Source organism: Salarias fasciatus, chromosome 7, assembly GCF_902148845.1.
Source record: "Salarias fasciatus chromosome 7, fSalaFa1.1, whole genome shotgun sequence".
Classification (NCBI taxonomy): Eukaryota; Metazoa; Chordata; class Actinopteri; order Blenniiformes; family Blenniidae; genus Salarias; species Salarias fasciatus.
Genome location: NC_043751.1, coordinates 27,757,750 through 27,782,194, shown reverse-complemented (window position 1 = coordinate 27,782,194; position 24,445 = coordinate 27,757,750). Strand labels below are relative to the sequence as shown.

At 41.6% G+C, this 24,445-nt stretch overlaps 1 protein-coding gene across 5 annotated transcripts in view; it reads right to left on the bottom strand.

Moving 5' to 3' along the window:
- bicd1a (bicaudal D homolog 1a) overlaps positions 1-11,869 on the bottom strand; it is a 29,433-nt gene extending 17,564 nt beyond the window's left edge. For all 5 annotated transcript variants that reach the window (XM_030096432.1, XM_030096433.1, XM_030096435.1 and 2 more), the window contains exon 1: positions 11,628-11,869. In XM_030096432.1, coding sequence (XP_029952292.1) covers positions 11,628-11,843 — 216 coding nt within the window. In that variant the 5' untranslated portion in view covers positions 11,844-11,869. The remainder of the gene's footprint in view (positions 1-11,627) is intronic.
- Between the last annotated feature and the right edge of the window lie 12,576 nt (positions 11,870-24,445).

Genomic DNA, 24,445 nt, shown 5'->3' with positions numbered 1-24,445 from the left:
CCAGCGGACACACTGTGTTTGGTTCAAAAGAGGCTGCTTGTTCAAGTGATTCAACTTGGCGCAAGACTGCTGGCGATAAGAAAGGTGTTTGGATTATTTCCCAGAATGCCTATCACTTTTGTGTGCTCAGTCTGTGCCGTGCTGAGCGGACAGTGAACTGGTGAAGATGCAGCTGTGAGGAAGATTTGTCTCCCAGATCCCAAATGAGTAGGTTTTTACGATCATTTCGGCTCAATCTGAGCTCAAACCAAAGTATTTTTAAACAGGGGATAGTTAATTGTTAATGCAAATGCTTTTAAGGCAAATGATTTCTCTGCAAGGTGAACAAACAGGAATTTGTGACATTAAATAAGAAGCTGTAGCCAGTGAGAGCCACTGATGCACGAGCAAACTGCACAGACTGTACCAGCTGCAACTGTGTCACTCTCTTTGCTTGGTAATGTGCCCTGCAGGAGATCATGAGCTAGCCAAGCACAAAAACACACGGCTCAACCTTCCAGCCGTTCTACCACACTAATTCATGTTCAAAAATACACACGGCTACAGGCACACTCAGACATCCACTTCACTGGCATTCACGTCCGACTCCTGCCGTTCACTTGAATAGAGCGCCAGAGCCAGCAGGCTGATGTAATAGATAAAAAAAAAAAAACAAAGTGAAAGAGGAGCAGAGGCTTTACAACAGGAATAGCCATGAAAATGGAACAGCTGGAAAGAAAGATTTAACTAAATAACATAAAAAAATATCTCGAAAATGTAGAAAAATATAAATATATGCATCCACTGGCTTGTTCTTTAATCATAATGAATCTGAGTCAAAAACCAAGTTGAGGTTAATGAACCTGTCAATTAATTGTATAAAACATCCAGAGAGATAATTGAACTATCAATCAATCTTCACCTGTAACAAACAAATAATGATGTAATTAGTTCTTGTGTGTTCTGGGACTCCATTGGAGTAGCTATTAATGGTTAAAAATATTTTTAAGAACCTTAAATGTAGTCGTCAGTCCTGATTCAACCTTAGTGGCAAACGGCAGCCTTCTCTGTGTGGAGTTTGCATGTTCTCTTTGGTCTTGTGCACACTCTCAATACTTCATAAATTTTTTCCAATTTTTTTTTTTAGGTGCTTTCTCATCATATTTGGTCCAGAATGGAACAAAGGAGCATTTCCATCATGAGCCCTCAGGGCTGAGTCTCCACGGTGCTGATGGGTGAGTTTTCACAGTGAAGAAGAATTACAGCCGTAATGTGGGATCGACCCACTCTGTCTTCTTGGCGCTACACTTCACCTCCCTCCCTCCCTCCCTCCCTCCCTCCCACAGCTCTTTATGTCTTCTTTAGCCACATGGTGGAAGAAGGAAGATTAAGAAAAAAAAAAGAAAAAAAAAGGTAAATCAATAAAAACAACACTTAAAAAATTGAAGGGAGCAGGAGAAATGAGCCGAGGCTCGCGGAGATAGTGTGGAGGAATAAAAAGACACACAGGGTGTCTGGAGATGCTCGGGCTGATTGATATTCTGCATTAGTGCCAGTAGACACACCCAGACGGTCCGCCAGAGGCACGAGGGAGAGAGACAGAGCAGATCCCTCCGATAAAACAGTCTCCGTTCTCCGCAGTGGGTCTCCCGCCGATGACGCCAGACAAACACAGAGTACAATGGAGAGGCCAGCGAGCCACCCCGACCCCGCTGGTATTGACACACGGGGCCTCTGGGTGACTCAGAGCTTTAGTGCAGCCACATCAGAGCCTCCGCAGCAGCGCCGCAGAACCGCCCGAATCCTTTCAGGCTGCTGTAGAAGCAGGTTAATAGAGACACAACATCAGCAAGGGACAGTGAGAGAAATGCATTTTTACTTGAAACGTTGTCGTGTAAACAAAGCCATACAGTCGAACACCTGAAGTTCTTTACTTTATCTCAAAATTACTATTCTTGGCCCCTTTTTGCTTTTTGGACATGTTGTCTTCTATATCACAGGAAGAATATTTCCTGTTCGATTCTGAGCCTTTCTACATTTGTTTTGCATGTTCTCCCTCTGCATTAGTGGGTTTTCTGACGGTGTTCCAGCTTCCTAACACAGTTCAAAACTGTTGACATTATTTACAGACTATAAATTGGCTGTAGATGCAAGGATTTTAAAACTGAGCCGTTACACTGATAAAATAAACAGCGGATTTGCCTTTATGTGTCATTTATGTACTTGGTATTTTTATTAACTTTATCACAGATTAAAAAAGGTAAAAAAAAAACAGATCATAAAAAGAGTGATGTGAAAACACACAATAGAGAACTGCAATATAGGTAATGACAAAGGGCGGGAATAAAGGTCATTGGAGGGATAAGTGATATAAGGATAATAACTATAAGGATAATACAATGATGTAACATTTTATATGGCTTACTGGGATCTGCTATAGGTCCATAGTTCACATATTATATGAAAATCAAAGATCAAAATTAGCAACAATTCAGTGAATATAGAAAATAAATAATAAACACTTAAAACTAATGAATCAACAAACGTGTGTGGCACTTCGGTCAAATTTGTTCCAGATACTCCAATTTCGTCTTTCATAAGACTTCTTTTTAAAAAGTAAAACCTTAACAGACCCACTGAATGTCTTTAGTCTCTGCTCCTTCATTTTCATGACCTACTTTCAAACAGAAAGTGCTGCGATGGGGAGTGCAGTAATTAAACAGGTTAACTAGGAGATGATTTATGTGTCTAACCCGATAACCCCTCCAACAGACAGATCTCTGACCCTGTTCTGTGTGTCACACGCCAATCGTGAGTGCGTGTTTTGTGCTCCCACATGCCTGTGTGTGTGTGCGCGTGTGTGTGTGTGATGGTGACGAGGGAGACGACAGGCGGGATCATGCTCGCTCCCGAGCTCACTGTGCTGGACATAATGGCCTCTGGTCACCGAGATAGGAGACTTCCTTTTCCCGGGCAGTCCAAGAAGATAAGAAGTGAACACGACTCTGCAGGAGAAGAAACTAAATTGCTCTGTCTAGACCCAAAAAAAAAAAAAAAAAATCACTGGAGTCAGTGATGTTTTCAGATCTGATTTGACAAAATCAAATAATAGGAATGCATTTAAAAGTCATCATACAAACAAGGAATACATGTAGCATATGAATGCAAAAGTTTTTTTCGTGCAAGGACAGGCTGATTTTCCGCTTTGCTTTCAGAGTTTGCAGCCGACACAGCTAAAGTAGACGACTAATCAATACAGCAGCCTGCAGGCAGGGGAGTCCTGTTCCTTCTTACTATATTTCACTGCAGCAAAAAGGAGGCTTTCTAAAAAAAAAAAATAAAAAAAAGGAAAAAGAAGAAAAAAAAAACCCACCACAGAGTTTATACAATCCTAGACGGTCTCTGCAGATTCATCCCAGCTATTTTCCCTTCATGTGAAGATCGTGAGATTTCAAAAAAGCCAAGGACAAAAGAAAATATAGGTCAGATTGAAAACAAGTGAAGTAAATGATGCTGTATCCTGCGCGGCGTTCTGCTGACGGCCGCACTTCCTCTCCATTAGGTCAACACGGCCATAAAAACCTGAAACAACAAAGACACTCGGCAGATGGGCCTGGGTCGGCCATCGCTGCCCCTACAGCCTGCAGACACAATCACAACATCGCTAGAGAGACAGAAGCCACACACACACACACACACACACACACACACACACACACACACACACACACACACACACACACACACACACACACACACACGCACGCACGCACTAAAAATGTTCTGACTCAAACACAAAGAGGCGACCTTCCCTTTAGGTGCTCACCCAAAAACCTCCCTCCACATAAAATCCTGAACACAAGGGCAGACAGGTCCTTATCTACATGCTCAACAGCATCCATGTTCCTGTTGCTGAGGTCAGAGGTCAGCCATGATTTATTGGACCATCACATCAACAGACCTCCCCTTCCTGAAAACAGCAGCGCAGCACATGAAAACTTAAATGTGACTGAAATGAAGATGAGTAGCTGTTTCCACGGCGCCTCGCGTTGATAGCAGCTCCGTACGTGACTGATTCGACAGCTGATCAATCTGATAACAGGATGTGATAGATGGGGAGGTGGGGGTGGGGGAGGGGGTGGTGGTGGGGGGGCATCAGGTGTGTTTGACCAACATCCACCCAGCATCACGGTTCAGACTCCACACGTTTTCGACACACAAAGCAGAAATCGATGCATAATTCCACCTTCACTCCGGGAGGGACCGTAGGGGATTGTGGGAGGGGGAGGGGGGCAGGGGGTAACAGGAGATGAGGAGGGGGCATGTTGGGGTGAGGGTAGTTGAAGGAGGGGAATAACGCCATCTCAGGAAGCACCGATTCAGCCCTTCCATCCATGTTTACGACCCTCCTAATGTAAAAGGAGAAAAAACAAAGGAGAGGGGGCAAAAATTATCCTTTCTCTCCTGAAAAGACAGATAAATTTACAACCGCAGCTGCTCTCTCTTCTTCAACTGTTCCAAACACACCGAGAGTTTTAGATAAGTGGAGAAATGTTAATTAGTAATTAGATTTCTGTGAATCCCCAACGGTCTGACTTTCTGAATAATAATTAGCCCGACGCACAGAGGAGGGTCGAGTCTTCTGCTTAACTCTGATGCTCTGGAGTCGTGTCAGCAACTTTTCTCATCCAGCTGCAGAGTGAAATGTTAATCACCTCCTAAAAGGTGATGTTTCATCACTGATACATTAACACTGTTGGGCTCTGTGCCGCAGGACACTGAAGGTTCAGGAGGAACAGCATGTCCCGTCACAAGTTTCACAAATGTATCTGTAGTTCTTTCTATAGTCCCAGTTCTTCCTTTAGTTTCCACATAGGTTTTCCATCATGTGTCAGCAGCCTTTTTGAAGCAGGATTTTGTTTTACTGTTTTTTTCCTGTCCTGAGGCCGAGGTGAAAAATCCTGGTTGGCAATACATTAAAATCAAATCTATTTTGAGATGACTCAATCATCCATTTCTTGAAAATCAATCATTAGATGTGTCTTTTATATTTCAAGTTCTCATTTTCAATCTGCAGAACTTGATCACAAAAGCGCATGAAAACATAATGTACCTAATTCAGTCAGCCTCTGTATGTACTGTCTGCATCCTGTGCATGTTGGTATTATAATAATCAATGTTATATATCGATTTGAACTAGTCCAGTTTTTGCGGCAGCTGGTGTGTGTCCACTACCTTTCCTCTCCTGTCTGCTGTCTTGTTGCTCTGTCATGGGATTTTCCCAAATGGTAAATCTCCAAATTCACAATTGCATGAACTCAGCTTAGATCTGAGTCTGTTGGTTTGTTCCAGCTTGTTGTCCAGATTCCAATATAACTCTGTTCTTTTTAAAATCCCTGCAAATGTTCTTTGTTGCTCATTTGATTCATTTTTGACATTCATATTAATGCAGTTTTAGAATGAATATGTAGTTTTTCTTCCATCTGTATTTAGGTTCTGTACACTTACACTTGACATGTTTTATCTCAGTAACTGATTATTGACAATTTGACGAGTGAAGTGTTCAACTAGAATCAAACTCGGGACACTTTTGAACTGGAGCTTTAAACTAAATTCAAAATAAAACTCATTACTTTTATTCAGATTCATTGGATGCATCCAGGAAGTCACTGCTCCTGTTCCAGGAATCACAAGATCTCCATGAAAGATCACTCATGAAAAAAACATGAAGACCAGCAGACTCCCACTGCAGGGAACTCAAACTCAACACCATCTTCAACTTTTCCTTTTGCAAAGGCCTTGCAGACAAAAATTATGCATTGTACAAACTGTTGGCATGACTTTCTGTTAGAGAAAAAGATCATGCTGACATGATGAAACATGACTGAATCTTCCCTCTTTTTGGTATTAAATGTGAAGTCTGACGCAGATCTCAGCTGGCATTTTCCTCAGCCTAAAGCCTTCGGAACAGAACTGACCTGTGAACTACTTGCTCCCAGCCTATCACAAATGCCAATTCTTCTGAAGGTCTGTTGTTCCAAAGAACCACGAGATGAGCTCAGACACTACAGTGGCTGAAAAAGACTAAGTTCATCTCCACACATCTCTGGAGATGACTGGCTACAATCCAAACAGAAGGAACAGGATGGTCCTCAGGTAAAAGTCAAATGACAGAGGAGGCAACTCCAGCGTCTGTACCACGACGTCTTGAGGACGAATTCCAGTGTTGTTGGCAACGTGATGAAAGAAAATCACTAGAAAGTTACATAAACACACTTCTCAGACCATAGGGCTGCTCTGCAGCAATGGCACCTCAATGTGGCCAATCCAAGGATGATCTGCCCGGAGACAGCACTAACAAGCCAGAAGCACTGGGTAGTCGTGCCGCCGTCACCACTCCGGCATCTATCCAGAGACTTGCAGTACACACACACACACACACACTGAGACACGCGGCGATCCAAGGAATGAGAGTGTGATTGGACCGTGAGGCAGAGAGGAGGATGAGGAGGGAGACAGAGAGGCAAAGAGGGAATTCATCGCAGAGGAGAGGGCGGGACGGGGCAAGAAGAAAACACTTTGTGCTTTCAGCACCAAAACATGCCTGGAGCATCTTCTTCCTGTTTGGGCCCAGCAAACAGCAAAGAAATCCATGCAGATGCTTCTGAAGAAAAACAACTTATTAAAAAAAAAAAACCCTTATGTGATGACTGCTTCAACAAAATACTGTAGGATCCTTAAGACAGCTTTTATGTGCCGTATTAGCCTGAAGGCTGTTGGTCTCGTGTCACTGTGACCGTCTGTTATCATTCTGTTGTGGCTTTCAATAAATATAAACAGATAAAGATTCAGAAGGTTTTCTCTAGGAAGGCCAGGTTAGCCTTGTGTTACAGCAGCTGAGTCACGCTGTCATGCATAAATTTGTATCTGTTTATTTGGTGATGTGTGTTTACAAGCTGTGTTCTTGTCATTTTCTCTCAATCAGCCGAAATTTGGACATGAAGCAAAGTCCCACAGCAAATAGGACATATGTGCAGACACAGGACAGGCAAATATAGCTGGCCTGTACATCAATACACCTGCAATCACGGTCGCTGAGGCTACATACAGTATCCACACCTGTATGTATGAAAGCTAAACTTAAAACGACCACAGAGGTCGATACTGTTTTTACAGGCCTGAAAAAAAGGATAATGATTGCTAAAATTTGACTTTTAATGTAAATGTATGCACGGTAGCTAGACTGTCATCAACATTTTAAAGTCTGATGAACAAACACAGATGACTGATCGAATATCAAGCATATACTGGAAACCACACAGCAAGTAAGAAAGTAAACAAGAGTCCAAACAGAAGAAGTCTGCTGACTGCAAACAAAACCTGGTGGAGTTTGTTCTTGGAAGTCTACAGCGACGCACATCCTGCCGCTTCACTTTATTATATTTATGTGACGTAACATCGCAGAATGATTCCGAAACGGCCCAAAACTGACAAACTTAGAGCTTGTGGCTGCAGAAGAATGTATCCGTTACACCGACATGCAGGTGCACAGGGACAAAGGCAACGGTACAACTGAACAGCTTAGTCCAGCTTCAATCACAGCTCCGCTTTGCTGTGCATGTAGTGACTGTAGAAACTACAGTATCTGAATGGATGAACTTCATTCCTCCAATCATCCATCTCCAATCTGCTCCATCCAGCACAGGGTCATGGGGGACGGGATCCAGCTTACAGTGGGTGAGATGCAGCTTACAGGTCATCAGTTCATCTCACTGAATGAAATACTAAATCTAATTTACTCTCACACAACAAAGAGGGATGGTGCAATTTCTTATTGAATTTTCACTCTTCTTTCACTAAAGGAGTCAACGGAGAATCCATTCGGTCGCAGAAGCAATTCCAGTTTCCATCTGCCGCCTCCTGCCCTTCTATAAAAACACCTCCGAGTACAGACAGAGCAGCAGTGATGTTATTGTGGTGGCAGGTTTGGACTCGGTCTCATCCGTTCTCATGAGCACAGACGTGTAGGACAGTCAGATAGGAACCAGAGGGTGTGTGTGTGTGTGTGTGTGTGTGTGTGCGTGTGTGTATTGGCCTCACAGAAGTAACATCACGTATTCAAAATGTTTCCCCGTCAGGCGAGGGTGCAGAGACGAAGACAGTTATTCGAGTGAAGACAAAGGACAGAGACAGAAACAGCTCACAGATGTAGATGAGGAAAATGTTAGCTCGTCTGCACTGATCTACGGCCGTGAACATTTATGAATTATTGCTGGATTGTCAATAAGCTGACAGCAGTCACGATTTTCCAGTTTTAAAAATGTAGCCAGCTACATCTGGGGGAAAAAAATACTGTTTCTTTCTCTGTGATCATGCAGTCATTTGTAAAGCAATCTAAAGGATGAAGTACTGATACCAAGGGTATGATTTTCTGGGGCGGTTTTTAGGGTTGCAGAATGGAAAAAACACGTCAGTAAAGTAGTTTATTTGTTTGGCTTTTACTTCTGACACCTTAGGGTGAAATTGATACCATTACCTCAAAGCCGTCAGTCACGCTGCACACCTTCCTGCTACTGTAAAACAACTGAGGTTTTTGTCTGTTTACATGACAACAGTGCTCAAAGCCAGTGAAAACACAACTTTTTGAGAACAGTACAACTCCAACTCCATGTAAACAGAGGAAAACACAGCTTTTCTGAAACGCTTCTACTGTGCATGTGCACCTTGGCCTCAGTAAATATAGCTCTTCCATACATGCATGAGTAGATCAACAATAACAATGACGGCCTGGAAACTGGAAAAGTTAAAGCCTTCATTCCATTAATCATCATTGGAGGATGGCATGTGAAGCACTTGTGTGTAAATAAATTTTACACGGGCTGCATGATATTTGGTTAACAGACGATATGGGATAATTTAACGGAGTGTCATTAATACTTTAGAATGTGATGATAATGTTGAGCTTTGAGAGTTGTTCTTCCCAAGAACAATGCTATTTTTCTTCTCATTTGAAGTCACATCAGTGAGTGTTTTTTTTCCCCCTGTTTAATGCATCTGCAGTTCCAAATATTCTCACTTTTTTCCCCTCAGCATGAATGCACAGTGCACGGGAACATAATCCATTCAGTCAGTCAGTCTTTTGTAATGTGTACATTGGCATGAGATTACACTTCGAGAGCCTTGCTATCTGACGCTCTTTAATGTGATATCTATCTCCTCCAGATCGTCATGTCTAAATACTATTATGGGCTTGGGTTTTCTTGTAATTGCAATTTCATCCCAGTTTTCTGATGGCTTCATATCAAAGGGAGGCTTTCTGATATAAAAGTGAAAAAAAAAAGCTTTCTTGGCAGAGCTCTCACTGACTGTTGCTTGTTATTAGCGTTTCCCATCCTTTCCCCTCTGCTCTCCTCGTCCACACAGCCAGCGTCTCACTGCTCCTTTCTCGTCTCCGTCTTATCACGTCCTCAGACATCATCTCCCACATCAGACGTGATCCGATAATCCATAGGAGTGAGTTATCAGTCGGACAGAGCTGTGCTGCTGGCCGTATTAGGCTGTCTCTTCAGCTTAAACTTGTTTTTTTTTTGCGCTCTGATCATTCAGATTCTGCACGCGAGTTAAAACATAATGTTCCGCTAAGCAGTGGAATGAAAGGGCAGGAGAACAAGAGTGTAAATATATAACCAGCCATGCATAATGTAAGCTGTTGAGTGCTGCCTGAAATACTGTACCAGCTTGGGATGCCATCTCATCATGATTTTTTTATTTTGCTATATTTAGTGAGTCAACTGTACAAGAAAAGACCCACAGATGGAGCATTTCCAACATGACTCACACACCGAAAATAGTGTGACTCGTTTTTTTTTTGAGCACTTATGCCAGATAGTTAGATCTTCACTGGTCCTGTGTTGTCCATTTAGTATGACAAGGATCAATAAAGGTTGTACAGTATTGAGCTGTTAAAATAAATGAAAACACTTCAGTAGGACCAGCAATATTATCTACAGAGCATCTGATAAAATTTTGACTTCCTTGCTTCTCCTACCCTCTCATTTTCTATGATTAAGGATGGCACCTTATAAATAAAGAATAGGTTTCACAAGTTGTCAGCTAAAATTGTGAACCCCCCCGTAAACCAGCCTTCAGCTGCGCCTCCGCCTGGCCTCTGGGCTCCAGCGGCTCCAAAAGCGACCTTGAGCTGCGAGGCTCCGTCAGCATCCTCCTCTTGTTGCTACATGTGTGCATTAATGAGTGGATGTATAAGCACGCCCTGCATTCATTATTCAAGCATCCCTCAGCACAGGATGATAGAGCCAAGGCCTGTGTTCAGACAGTGCTCAGGAGTATGTGGCTGCATTCGAAGAACTTTTAAGTGTGCTTTAAACACACAGCATCGTTGTATGTTATTTAAAGATTGTGGTTGTAGTGAAATAATGTTAGTGAGTGTGTCTTTGCATATTATATGTATCAAGAGACTCAGCAAACTGGTGAACCTTTCCCAACAAGGGAAGGATAAAACAAACACTGAACAGCTTTGCCTAATTTTCACTCGGCTGTTGGAGACTTGATCTGTATAGTTTTAGAGCAGGAGTGTCAAAATCATTTGAATTCAGGGGGCCATATAGAGATCAATTTCATCTTGAGTGGGTCAGAATGGTAAAATAATGCTATAATAACCTTTAAATTTGAAATTTAAAGTTCTTCTTTGTTGTGGTCCAGAGGAGGTGATGAAAATTTTTATATTTCTACTTAAAATGACTATAATATCAGCATAAAGCCAATTTTAATGACATCTGCACAATACAGTGAAATGTAAAGAATAAAGTTCTATAACTGTTTCATTATGCATGTATTTACAAATCCACCCCGACAACACGACTTTGAGATGTGCTAGTTTGATTGCAATGAGGCAGATGTCTTGGGTTGTGTTCATTACTCTTTAGAAAACAATGGGTTCTTTGAGATTTTCGCCATGTGCTTGGTGGCTCACTGGGTCAGATTGGAGCCTCTTGCGGGCTGGTTTTGGTCCACAGGCCTTATGTTTGGCACTCTTTTTCTGTGTACACACAGATGCTTCCAGCTCTTATGATTATATAGTTTAAAATCAAACATCCATTCATCTTTGAGATTGCATGATCCAAATGCATGTTTTTGGAGAACGGGAGGAAAACATGAAAACTCTGGACACAGGATATCCCAGAATACTCTCTCCACGTTCTCTCTCCAATCCACTGCCACCAAAATAATTTAGTACCTGAATGATATATTGAGAAGGACACTTGTCTCTTCTTTCAAAAGGGGGTTGGGGTTTGTATTCACTGTCCTCCCTGTGATTTCCGCCTGTGGTTTCCTGACAGAACGACTTTCCTCTGCAGGGCAGGAACCTTAAAACAATGCATTCTTCTGGACTCTCATTGTTTTCCTGCAGAATCCTAAACATCACATATGCATCACTGAAATGACAACTTACTCATGCACAGTGCATCACACACACCCTGCAGTTGGAGGACTTTCGGTTGCTGTGAATTGAAGTGATTCTGAACCCTGATGGCTCTTTGAGGTTTGAGACACAGGGTGGATGCAGATGATCCAGCGCACCTGTCCGCAGTGCGTGTGTGTGTGAGAGAGTGTGTGTTCCCCCTCACCTCCTGTAGCTGCTCCAGCTCCTTCCGGAGGGTCTCCTGCTCGGTCTCCAGCTCCACATACTTGAGCTTCAGCGCCTGGTTCTCCTCCAGGACCACCAGCCCGCACTCCGCAGCCCGGATCTTCTCCCGGTTCGCCTCGGCCAGCTCCAGCGTCAGCCGCTCCACCTCGGCCCGGCACTCATCCGCCGATTCTCCGCATCCTCTGCCGGCGGCCATCGCCCCTCTCTGGCTGGGTCTGTGTTCACGTCCTCCCCCTCCACCTCCACCTCCTCCTCCTCCTCCTCCTCCACCACCACCACCACGGCGGGTCTGCGGTCCTCCCCTCCGCCTCTCTCCTCCCCGGACGGAGGCAGAGCCAGGCTGGGAGGCGGACGGCTCCTCGGTCTCCGCCCTCCGCTCCGGAGGCAGCGGCGGGAGCTGAGGCCTCAAAGTAGCTTTAGAACATCCCGGTTCCTCTTTGTGCGCCGCTCCGGACTCATAAATGTCAGCAGACACGCACGACAGGTGCAGGTTGACGGTTTAAAGTCTGCTCGGCGAGGCTTTCTGGACACACTCAGCAACACAGCGCCGTTTCTGCTTATTCATTAGTAGCGAGGGCGCCCCCTGGCGGACACCCGCTGGAACTGCACCCAGGCTTTCTGACCTCAAGTCAGCGTTCTCAAACATAAGGTGATAAACATAAGGCCCGCGGGCCAAAGCCAGCCCACAAGAGGCTACAATCCGGCCCACGGACCCACCAAGGAAACTGAAAATTGAAAAGAGAGCATTGCATTTTTTTTTTCGAGGACTTAAGGTTGTTTTTAAGAGTAGCGAACATAAACGCAATACTGAGGACTCATTTACATGACAACGAAAAACTTTGATTGTGTTTTGGGTGTTTCTGACCATGATAATGGGGCATAAAGTCACTAAAATGCAACTTTTTGAAAACAGCTCCCCAGGTTTAACTTTTTGAAAACACCATGACTCCACTTCTGTGGTAATCCAACTTTCTGAGAAGGCTCTTGGCATGCACAGCACAGCTTTAGGAAATAGTTCTTCTGCACTTGCATGAGTACATGGACAATAGCAACACTGGTAGCCTCCAGAGTGTCGTGACTCCCAGTCCGTTTTCTCCTGGGACTGAAGGTTTAATAGTTGAGTCACTCAGTCACCCCACAACAGTCCAACTATGGCGTCTGTTCATGTCTATAGTGTGTTGTGCTCTGTGTACTTGTACGTGTGTGGTTTCAATAACAATGAGTAACAACAATTCAACTTCGTTGTTTGTCAATTCACATGTCATTGCCAATGTTTATAGCGGATTGTTCCTGCTTGCATGTGTGTGTGGCTTCATCACAAAATAAAACAGCACCCAGGAGAGATGTGGCATGAAAACACTCTTCAGCATTTCAAAACAGACATCGTTTTAAACATGTTGCTGTGTAACTGCACAACTTTTCTGAAATGAAAATGCAAAAGAAGTGCATTTTTGCTTTCTGAAACCTAACCTTAACCTCACAGCCATGCTGTCTGTGTGAGTTTGTAAAAATATGCATGCAAAAGGCTGCAATATGCAATAGTTAGAGATGTTGGTAACACTTTACTTGAAGCCCCCCTGCATAACACATTATAAATACATTCATAAAGCATTATAATGCCATTATAACATGTGTAGCTATAGTTATAAACATTCATAGATGATCACAATGCCAGGACCTAACCCTAACCCTAACCCTAACCTTAATCCTATGCTGTATACTGCTGTATAGTGAGTTATAAAGCATTGTGATCATGTATTAGTGTTTATAACTACTTATAATGTGTTATAAAGAGGGGCTTCAAGTAAAGTGTTACCGAGATGTTTATTTTGGATATTTAGCATCACTTAAATTGGCTTTATATTGAGATAGCAGTGGCGGCGGTTCTGTGGGTAGAGCAGTTGTCCCACAATCTGGAGGTTGTGAGTTTGATTCCTGTCTCCCACTGTCTGCATGTCGAAGTGTCCTTGGGGAAGACACTGAACCCTGAATTGCCCCCACTGTTGTATGTTGCTTTGGACAGAAGCGTCTGCTAAGAAAATTGTAAATTTTTGGTTGTAATTGTTCAGATTTGGAAAAATATAGACTTTTTAAAGGCATAGTTTATTCCACAAAGAAACATTATTTTTTTAAAATCTAGAGGTTATCGTGGCACTATTTCACCAGTCACACACACTCAAGATGAAACTGGGCCACAGACTGAGCCATGCCAGTGAATTCAAACATCTGAAGTCCGCCTTCTTAGCCTTTGACCTAATGAAACTGTCCTACCTTCAATGCAAAAACAAACGTTTAGAGGGGGTTGTGGTCCCAATAACTGTCCACCAACCCACCCAGACAACCATTTTATGACTGCTTTGGTAAACAAACATTTTTCAGAATTTGATCCTCTGGTAGTTTTTGTGATTCAGATGAAATTTAAAAACTGAACCTTCTTGTATGTCTTCAGGAATTCACATTGTTATAAGATCTCAAAAAAAAAAAACCCAACATTATCTGTCAGTATAACATCACGAGGAGAACCCTACATAATGTGTAGATTCCTTTCTGTCTTCACAAACCAGTGAAGTTAATGAATTATATGAAAAACAACGAGTGTTGGTCTTTTGAAGTGAGAGCGCTGGTGAGGTTTATGGGCAATGCTTCACCAGAAAACCTGAATGAAAGCGAGAAAGAGAGCACATAAAATAATAAAATGTGATAAAAGGCCAAATGGTAAGCACACATTCTAAGAAAAGACATTTACAACAGCTCTATTTGAGTGCTTTGCAGAGTCTGTCTCGTCCTTTTGAAGCATTTACAGGAGCAGTTTTCAGCATTTCCACATCTAACATCCAGAGCACATTAACCTGGAGTAAACCAAACTTTGTGTGCATTAAACACAGTTTACTGTCCTATCCAGTCCACAATCACACTCATTATGATAAAACGGGAGTATTACAGTTATAAAAGCCTGTTCAAGGCCATTCAGTTGTTCTTGACCACATTTTTTGTGTAACACCACCTATACAACCAGAAGTGCAGTTTATCTTACTGCAAACACTCGCAATAAAAAAGATACGAGAGGGGTGAAAAGTTTAACTCGACTCAGTCTGGTTCAGTGTAATCAGTTATGGCGCTGTTGTGTCAGTTATTAGATTGATAGTCAAGGTAGTGCTCTATTATCTTTCCGAGAATTAGTGATTTATCTGTGAAAAGAAGGTGTGAATGGCTTTAATGCAAGATGTGACGGGGCGTTCTTGTAATGGGACCCCCATACATACACTCACACACACTCAGGAAAAATGTACCAATTAAATTAAGAGGAAGCAAGAAATGATGGGAATGAATTTAAGGAAACAAAGTTTCAGCGGTGAACAGCAGGCTGGCGGCTCCTCCTCACGGTGGTTGGAAGCCGTTTTCACACTCTTCTTTCAGCGGCGTTTGTCATCAGTCAGCCAGCAAGGTTCTGCTGAAGCTTTTTCCCACATTGAGGTTGTGCCTGACTCTGGGTGTAGTCTCTAATAAACCTCAATCTGTGGCGTTCTGAGCAGCCATGTTATCACAGAGAACAGAGTTTGGTCTCAGACTGAGTAAATACGTGATGAATGACTGGTTGCACAATTTCACCCTGATATGTCTTCACTTTGAGACACCTGTTTGTGAGCAGCGGAGGGGTCGAAGAAGCAAAAAACAAGAGTCAGTAGCAACAGCAAAGAGAAGCTGTTTGGTATTGGCAGGGGAGATTTTGGTAAATGTCCAGCTCCACAGCTCATCCCACAAATGCATTTAAATGTTTCCCATTTTAGAGAGGAAAATTAATCGACTTTACCACTATGACGAAGAATCAGTTTAATTTATGTGTTATTGACTTAGTAGACAAACATAAGTGAACCATTAACATGCACTGAAATCTTTCTGCTTTTTAAAAAATCCAAGGCATCATTTTTTGCACGTATCTCCGCAGCCTAAATATAGCGAGGAAGGCACAGCGGGTTCTCTCCCTTTGATGTGATTCAACAAGTTCTCTGAATTTCTCAGCTGACCTGACATTAACCTCGGTTTACAAGCCCGAATTAAGATAAGGAAAGGTTGCCAGAAAGTCAAACAGTTCATTGTGACAATATATCTTATCTCAGACAAGGAAGTGTGGTGTCATGAAAAAATAAAAACGAAATGCTCTCCTGCACAATATCACTGCACTGGAGTATAAAGCAGAGCTCTTCACAAGATCTGTTCAACCACATTCTATTCTGTTCTAGGTAAATCCAAGACCTGCTAATGCTATCAATATTAAAAAAAAAAAATATTGTAATTGAGAGAATTTAAAATTATCTGGTCAAACCTTTGATGCAGTTACAACACTGTTACAAAAAGATATGCTAAAATGTACCTTCAGTTATTCATAGTGTCACCTTCCACTCATTTGTTTTATCATTTCCTCCTCAAAAATAAATTGGTAAAAATAGCAGAGAAGGTCGGATTTTTCCTCTTGCTTCAAAAGCTAAAACCGACTCTCTCTGCACACGTTAAAAGTCTCTGACTTGGATAAAATCTTTACTTACATCGAATTTCAAATGAATGTGTTAAATTGTCAGATTTAGGAAATAAAAATATCCCATCGGTAAAAAGTAATCTCATTTCGACAAATCAACAAACAACAAGGCACATTTTCCATAGAATAAATAATTAACTGATTTTATTTACAGATTACAAATAGTACAAGTTTGAGACGAAACCCGGCGATGATCTGTTGCACCATAGTTACTTTAAAAAGAATGGATCTGAAGGCGCTACCGCACGGTTTCTCTCATGTCAAAATACAGAGTCCTTTGGTGTGAGGGATGCGTGTTGGTCAGCAGGGACGGGGCTGATGGGAAATACAGACTGGACTGAAGAGGTTTGGGCAGGTAGTATGGCAGCCAGCAGACGGGGCGCAGCAGAGGCTTCTGTGAGGGCCGACAGATGGTCCAGATTCAAAATGCAATGTTTCATCGTCAAACTGTGTAAACTGTTCTCATCAGTATTATTTGAGACAATGAACCAGGAGCGGTTTTACCTCGTTCGGATAAAGGCCGTAACCGGATGCATGCAGGCGCTGTCTCGTCATCAGCTCAATGTCCTTCATCGTTTCGGTCTTTCTCCACTTGGCTCTGCGGTTTTGAAACCAAATCTGAAAAAACAAACAAGATACATATAGTCACATGGTTCTTTTCTTTTCTTTTCTTTTTTTACAGAATATAGAGAAAGACCTTATTTCTTATCACTCATCTTGAGCAAACCGCATAATAAATTAAAATCTCGTCAAGCTAAAGCAAGTAACATTAAAAAAAGACCAAATTACAAAAGACAAATATGTTTTAATGTGTGTTCAAGCGTTTAATAGAAGAGAGCCACTGCTACTTTGGACCGGAATGTTTCTGTTGTTTTATCCGTTTTTATTTCTGCTTGTGTAACATATGAATAATTACACATTGCATAATTCTTTCTTTATAATACATATATATATCACAATGTGGTCTTCAGGAGGTAATGTACACTAAATTTAAAGAGCAGGTAGCTTTAAAAAAGTAAGAATAAATTCTAATCGGTCCAGCAACTATAATATCTTTGAGTGAAAGCTAAACATGGTTGATCATACGTTGACTCATAATTGCAAGATTGCTGTTTTAGCTCAATTAACTTCTTTTAGTTTTTAAAAATCAATCTCTAGTGAACATTGTAATCTTGTCTGATCTTATTAATGATACTTTAGGAGGTAATGCTTCAAGGGAGTATTCCTCCAAAGACCTTTTCTGTTGTTCTCTTAAGGATCTCGTGGTCTGAAGCTTCTTGGGCCACATTTTTCAAATTCCATTATTCATCCATATCTTGAAGACAGTTGTGGTTCCATAAGAATCCAGTAAATCAGTGAAGCTGTAAGTATCCGATGAATCGGTTTCTAAATTTGTTCAGTTTCAGTTTTTCAGATTTAAAGATACACTTGATGACTGTATTTGATGGAACCAACCACAAAGGCCTGAAACGAAGCCCGACATGTCCCACCTGGATCCGTCCCTCGGTGAGGAGCAGACGAGACGCCAGCTGGTCTCTGGTGAGGACGTCTGGGTAGTGGGTCTGCTGGAAGACCTTCTCCAGCTCCTGCACCTGCCGCGGTGTGAAAGTCACCCGGGTCTGCCTCTTTTTTCTCTGACCTGCAAACAAATCACCGTCATTTTGATCGTCAGGATGTTCTGAACACCAGCGAGCTCGGCCGGTTCCTCCTCTTTGAGACTCACTCTTGAAGACTGTGGTGGCTTTTGAAGACTCCTCAAGTATCTGAATCTGCGAAGTTTCTGTTGATAGAGGGAACATAAATGCATTTGTGTCCATCTTTGTATTTGCATGTGGCATGAGAATTAGAAAACATACCTGAACGTGGATGATGGTTTGAGAGTTGGCTGTTTTCTTTGATGACAGAACGGCTGTGATGAACTCCGCTCTCTTTTCTGACACATGATGGCCGTCTGAGAATCTCCTCAATGGAATGAGATATTCTAACTGGCGGCTGAGATTCCCTCTCAACATCCACAGAGAATTCCTTTTCAATGTCTTCTGCTGTCCTCAGGTGTTTGTCCTCTGCCATCATTCCATATAAGCCTCAAAATGTAGATTTTATTTCTTAATATTCCAAACCCGCCAGCGTTCTGTCATGAAGGGCTAACAGGGCGAGAAAGCTCTCCTCTGACTGACTTCTCCTCTGTGGGATCTTTATTGCCATCTGTTCCAGGTGAGGCTATGTGTCCAGCCTCTCATTCATGTCAGCCTCTGTATGACCTGCATCACATGGTTCAGACGAGGGAGGAGCAAACAGAAGCACCGTCCTTCTAGGAAATCTCCCCTCGTCAAAGTTTCCCTCCGTGACTGACTCAAGATGTGTTTACTTTAAGGTGTGACGGCGTCAAAATCAGACTTCATACACTTTATTGAAAGGGTTAAATTTCTTCACTGGTGCAAGCATGAGAAAAAAAATACTGCTTCAAAGGAGTAGTCCCATAAAAAAATACCTGTGCTTCTGTAGCTTCATTAGCGCTGGGAAAATATTCAACGATAAAGGATATCTAAATTGCCGCTCCTCTTTATGATCAGCTGATTTATTGAGCAGCTAATCTTCATCTCTTTATCACTGTGGCCCCACTGTGCTCCCTCACACTTTGGTTCACCTCTCAGAGGCTTCTGACACACCAGTGGTGAGTCCTGCTTGATGGGTTTGTCTCCATCTACTGGTGCTACATCACATCAGACTTTTCGCCTGTTCTGTGCAGATTAAGCTTCAGTGAATTATTGTGCAGGACTTAATTGGCTCATTTCACCTGAACACACTGAATTGTCCTCATGCAACTTCCTTGGTTCGTTGTTGCTGAAGTTCCTGAATCTCAGTTTGTCTTTGAGAGCCACATCCTGAAGCTGGACATGTCCGTCTCCATCAGAGAAAGGCCAGCACAGCTCACTGAGCCCTGGAAAACCCACCAGTGAGTCTCAACACCCATCGAAACACCAGGTAAAACAGTTTTTCACTCTATGCTCTGGAAATGTGTTCATTCTGAGTGCTACAACTCCAAAATGACCAATCAAAGCAAGAAATGTCATGTTTCAGTCCTCAAACTTGTGACTTGTGTCACTGATTTTCAATCCCTTCAAGGTAACTTTATTACTAATCTAATAAATTAGTAGATTTCAGATCTTTTGCTTTTATTGAGAGCAAAATATTCAGTGAAACAACAGGTGACTTCTGCATTTCAATATGGTTGATTAATTCTAAGCTAATTCTGTTTGGGTTTTTGGTTGTTCTTTAGAGAATCACCCTGAAATAATCTGCTGCTCTAAGTCTACTCACTGAATGACATGCAGTCTGAGATAATGGCTTGAAGCTCCAAGGTTGAATCATTTTTATCAGTGAAGATAGAAGAAAGAAGAAGATCTCTGACCTGCAAACATCTTCTTCTTCTTCTTTGGAGCGGGTGGTGACCAACAACTTAGGTGCACAGCGCCACCTACTGTGTCTCTTGGTGAATGTACTTCAGTTTACATCTGGATCACCGTATTCACTTCAGAGATCTGTAAAACCGCAACAGCATGTATTTTGCGACACCGGGCTGTCATGGAGGAGTGGTGTGAGCGGATCATGAGGAAATATTGGTGAAACTAATGAGTTTTAGGACAATTAAAGCCGTTTTGGGAGCCGGCGCCACACATGCCCCATTGGCTAACAGTATACGGATGTCTGCAGCTCGACTTTGGATCTAAATTTCTCTCGAACCGCCTATTGGTTCAGAAAACCCTTTTGGGTAGGTATATTGTTCTACTTCGTTCTATAAACAATGTGAAAACTGTTTAAACTGAACTTGTCCTTTAAGTTACTCGGTACGTTTTCTTCTCTTGTAGGCTGAGAATGTTGTTATATCTGTTTACTGATTACTGCTGTCTGTCTTTTCACAGGAGAACCAATAAAGCAGCATTTTTTAATATACTGTCTGACTTCTCTTTCAGGGCATCAAACCAACCCAAAAGTCCTTCAAGGTCAGGTTACAACTCCTGCTTCTAGAAAAAAGATGAGATACTTATCTTCAATACTGAACAGGATCCTGGGTACTCCTGATCCCAGAAATGATTTCTGGAAGTTCAGATTTTAATTTGATTAAAGAGCAACGCAGCAAATAACCACTGATTTACATTAACTCTAAAGAAGGAAAGGGTGTCGTTTTGTTCTCTGGAGATTTGAATCTTCCAGACTGGAGCAGAAGTTACCAGCAGCCATACGATGTCTTGATGTTTATTTTTTTGCTGTTTTTTTTTTTTTTTCTACTTTGAACTTATAGCATTCCAACTAAATTTAACGTCATAGAATTCAGATGTTAAGTTCTTTGTTTTTGGAGCTGAGGACAGAGCTCTCTCTCTCTCTCTCTCTCTCTCTCTCTCTCTCTCTCTCTCCAGGAGCCCAGACTGCTCCTCGGTTAGGATGCTCGGGACGCTTTGAAGAGGATCCCATTAAGACGGCTAAAGACAGGATGGCCAAAGCATCAACTGGTGTCATTCACCACTCAATCTGGTACTTTTTTTAAAAACTTTTACATTTTTTTTTATTCATATATATTTTTAACCATAAACCAACATACAGAAGGATATCTCCAGAATGTGTGGTTTTCTTTCCCAGTCCATTAAATTAGCTCCTAGTGTCACGTTCTCTGCAGGCGTTCATTTCTTCCACGTCTTGCCAAATATATTCTATGACCCTTAAGGGTTTATTTGATAAGTCATCTTTCCCATTGAATGAATATCCTGGATGATCTCGATTTTGTTCCACTGCTGGTTCTGAGTTCCTACCTTTTTACTTGCTATAAATAATATATGTATTTTTTTTAAGGAGGCTGTGTGGGACCCAAACAGGGAACCATACACATCTTCTGGTGCTATTGTAAATTAAAACCTATTGTAAATACGATTAATGAGGTATACCAAATATGAAAAAGTTTTCAAAGCAAACTTCCTCCATGTGTGTGAGTGAGTGATAGTTCATTGTGTCATGCACATTTTGTACCAATCATCATCCAGAATGTCAATATTCAACTCTGATTCCTATTTGTTGTTAAGGTAAACTTCTGAGCCTTATTCTCCTCTAAGTTTTATAAAATGCTGAGATTTACTCTGATTACATTCAGGCGCTACAGTGTGGATGATTCCATTTGGTTTAACAATCAGTTGTAGTCTTTCTTAATGTAATCTCAAATGTGGAGATATCTGAAATCTTGTTTTGATAATCCAAATTCCTCTCATTCTTGTAATTAATCATTTTTAGTGAAAATGTTATTATTGGATCTATTGTCCTTTTTTTTATCATCATCATTTCAGCTTTTTTTTTTTTTTTTTTTTTTACACTCAAGAAAATTGGAATTTTTAAATCCATGGTTTCGATTTCCTCATCTTTCCACCTTGCTTCATACTCAGACGCTCCCCAGCATGCGAGAGGTCTTGCAGATTTGGTAAGGACATTCTCCTCTTCGTTTTTCTGCCATTCCAAATGATCCTCGATCTGGTTTTGCCCCAGTAGATTAATTTGTGTTGAGGTATCATGATGGCTAAAAATTGAAAAACGGTATGAAAACCTTGGTTGATCCATATTCATCTGGACAGCCTTAATCCTGGAGCTAGTGTCGGAGGGTTTATAAATCAGCCACCTCCCTCTTCCAGAGTCCAGTTGAAGGATATGTACATTTAAACTTTTGATCCCCTTCAGAGGGAAATCCATCTCTACCAGGTGATTTATTAGCCTTTAATCTACTGAGTCATCCTGTATTTCTTCCTCTGCTCTTTCAGCAGTGAGGTTTATTTCACATTTCGCCAATAGATGGCAGATCGAAGTGTCTTCATCTGCTGACCAAGGTTTTGAATTCAGCTTTTTGTAGAAATCCTCAAATACATTTCAAATTTTTTCTAGGTCCTCAAAATAGTTGAGAAACAATCTCCGCATTTCACTTCAGTAGTCTCAAATCGTACATGACTATGTAACTCATTTGCCTATTTTCATTGAGCGATAGTCCTTTCTTTCCAATATTTTAAAACCTGCTCTGTCTCTGCGACTTACTTGTGTTTACCATGAAACGACTGACACGATAACCTCTTTATTCTGCACAAAACTGAATTACTATGATTCTCTGTGATTTAGTGAGTGCTGCAGTGTTTGGATTCGTGAATGACAACAAGGTCTCACCGTTCTGCACAGTTCAGTCAATCACAGTCAAAATCAAATAAATGTAAATCCTGTCACATTTAATTCTTTTTTAAATTCATTTATAATTTATTTTTCACGATTCTGCCTTTTACGGCTTGTGAAATGTTTTTCTTTTACAATCGCCCTGTCTTCAGTTCCAGGATTTGCTACCTGACATGTGATGAGTCCGTATAGACCAGAGGCACAAGTCACATGCAGCCAGAGCGGACCTCATGATGTCCCGGTGCTGCTGCTCTCCCTGATTTGCAAGCTTCATGTGAGCCTAATTTCCTTTTACTATTCTATTTGGTGCAAAATAAGTAAAAAAACCTACTATTTGAAAATCCCACAACAGTCAAAAGAGGTTTTATTTCCCCATACATTTTCAAATCAATGCTTCATGGAAGACATAATAAAAAGCTTTTTTCGTTTAAAAAAAAAAAAAAAAAAAAAAAAAGAATTTTCTAAAACAAGAAAATGAACTGTCTATGCTATGTTTGATTTAAGAAAAAGTTGCAGAGGTTAAAATGAAAAACAAGTTGATCATTGTATCAATAATTATTTATATTACACTTTTTATGCAGGTTGGTACAATTGAATTTGCTTCACTGGGAAATTAATAGAATGGCAAAAATAAAACCGAACAAGGATTCAAGACAAGAATGGTTGAAATAGATATTTAAAGATAATTAATTCAAATCTAAAAATATGAGTATAGAATTTTGGAGAAGGTGAAGGAATCCAGATGTCAAATTCCCGAACCATTGTTACTGTTTCCCCTTCTCTGGATTTGTGATGTTTGTAGAGTTCAGATGAGGAAAACTCTTGAATTCAGTGGCAGAAGAAACATCCTCCTCCTCCTCCGCCTCCTCTCACGCGTTAACTCTCCTCATTTGACCATCTTAACCAAGGAGATGTGGGCAACTATCAAACTCTTGAATTGGACTAATACCGTCGTTTAATCTAATATCATTCTGGGTGAACTAGAGCCATACGGTTAACTGGAAAATCACTTTATTAGCCTTTCCAGGCTTTTTACAAGTCTCCCATCAATAAAGCCTTTGTTCTCTGATGTCAACACGTGATAGTCATGAAGCATTTTTCCCTCTAAAACAAACATTTGGTGTTAAAATTAGGGGGGAAAAGTTTGACGTAGGAAGACTTCACCCCAGCTGGAGACTGTACTTCTGTTGGATAATTCTGAAGACCAAGAACCCAGTGGACTGAGGCAGTAACGGTCTGTTCAAGAAGCCTCTCAGAAAATGACACCTTTTGATGCTTTCTCCGGTTCCCAGTGTTTCAGTGGGAGAGAAACAGAGTATTTCCTGCTTGCCGAACTCTGGTTGGTCAGCTGCTGTTACTGGTGTAATTCGGTTCACATGAGCTGCTCATTTCTATCAACAAGAGCTGCAGTCTCATGTCTGAACTCTGCTGTTTCTCTCTCTCTCTCTCTCTCTCTCTCTCTCTCTCTCTCTCTCTCTCTCTCTCTCTCTCTCTCTCTCTCTCTCTCTCTCTCTCTCTCTCTCTCTTTCAGCGCTGTCCACCCCACCCCGGGAATACTCCCACCTCTCTGCCTTCCTTATCAAACGCTCCGGTCCTCTTCATCCCTCCCCTCTGATCAATGCTTTTTCCAGTTTTCTCCTGGTTCTCTGGCTCTGTAGACGATCACCTGAAGCTGCAGTGTGAGGCGACGCCGACATGGCTCCAGAGAAGCAAAGCAATGGACTAGACAACTATGCGTTTGCTGTGAGTATAACTTTATTTAACTTTTTTACCAGGGTAGTTTGAGTAATTCATTCTGTAGAGTGTACTTTAAGATGCATCTCATTTATTGAGAGCCTGACACTTTCATTCCGTTAGTGCCATGCAGCTTATGAATGCTTTTACTTTTATTTTAAATATATATTAATACTCCCTTTCTGTCTGTCAGTGCCACAGCAAAAAGAAAAAAGACACACATCACTGGAGTTTGATAAGAGACGAAAGGGTTGTGTCATGGCCACACCGGAATGTACTTGTTTACATTCTTGCTCCTCCACGCTCAGTATCACATTATTGGAAGGACAAATGCA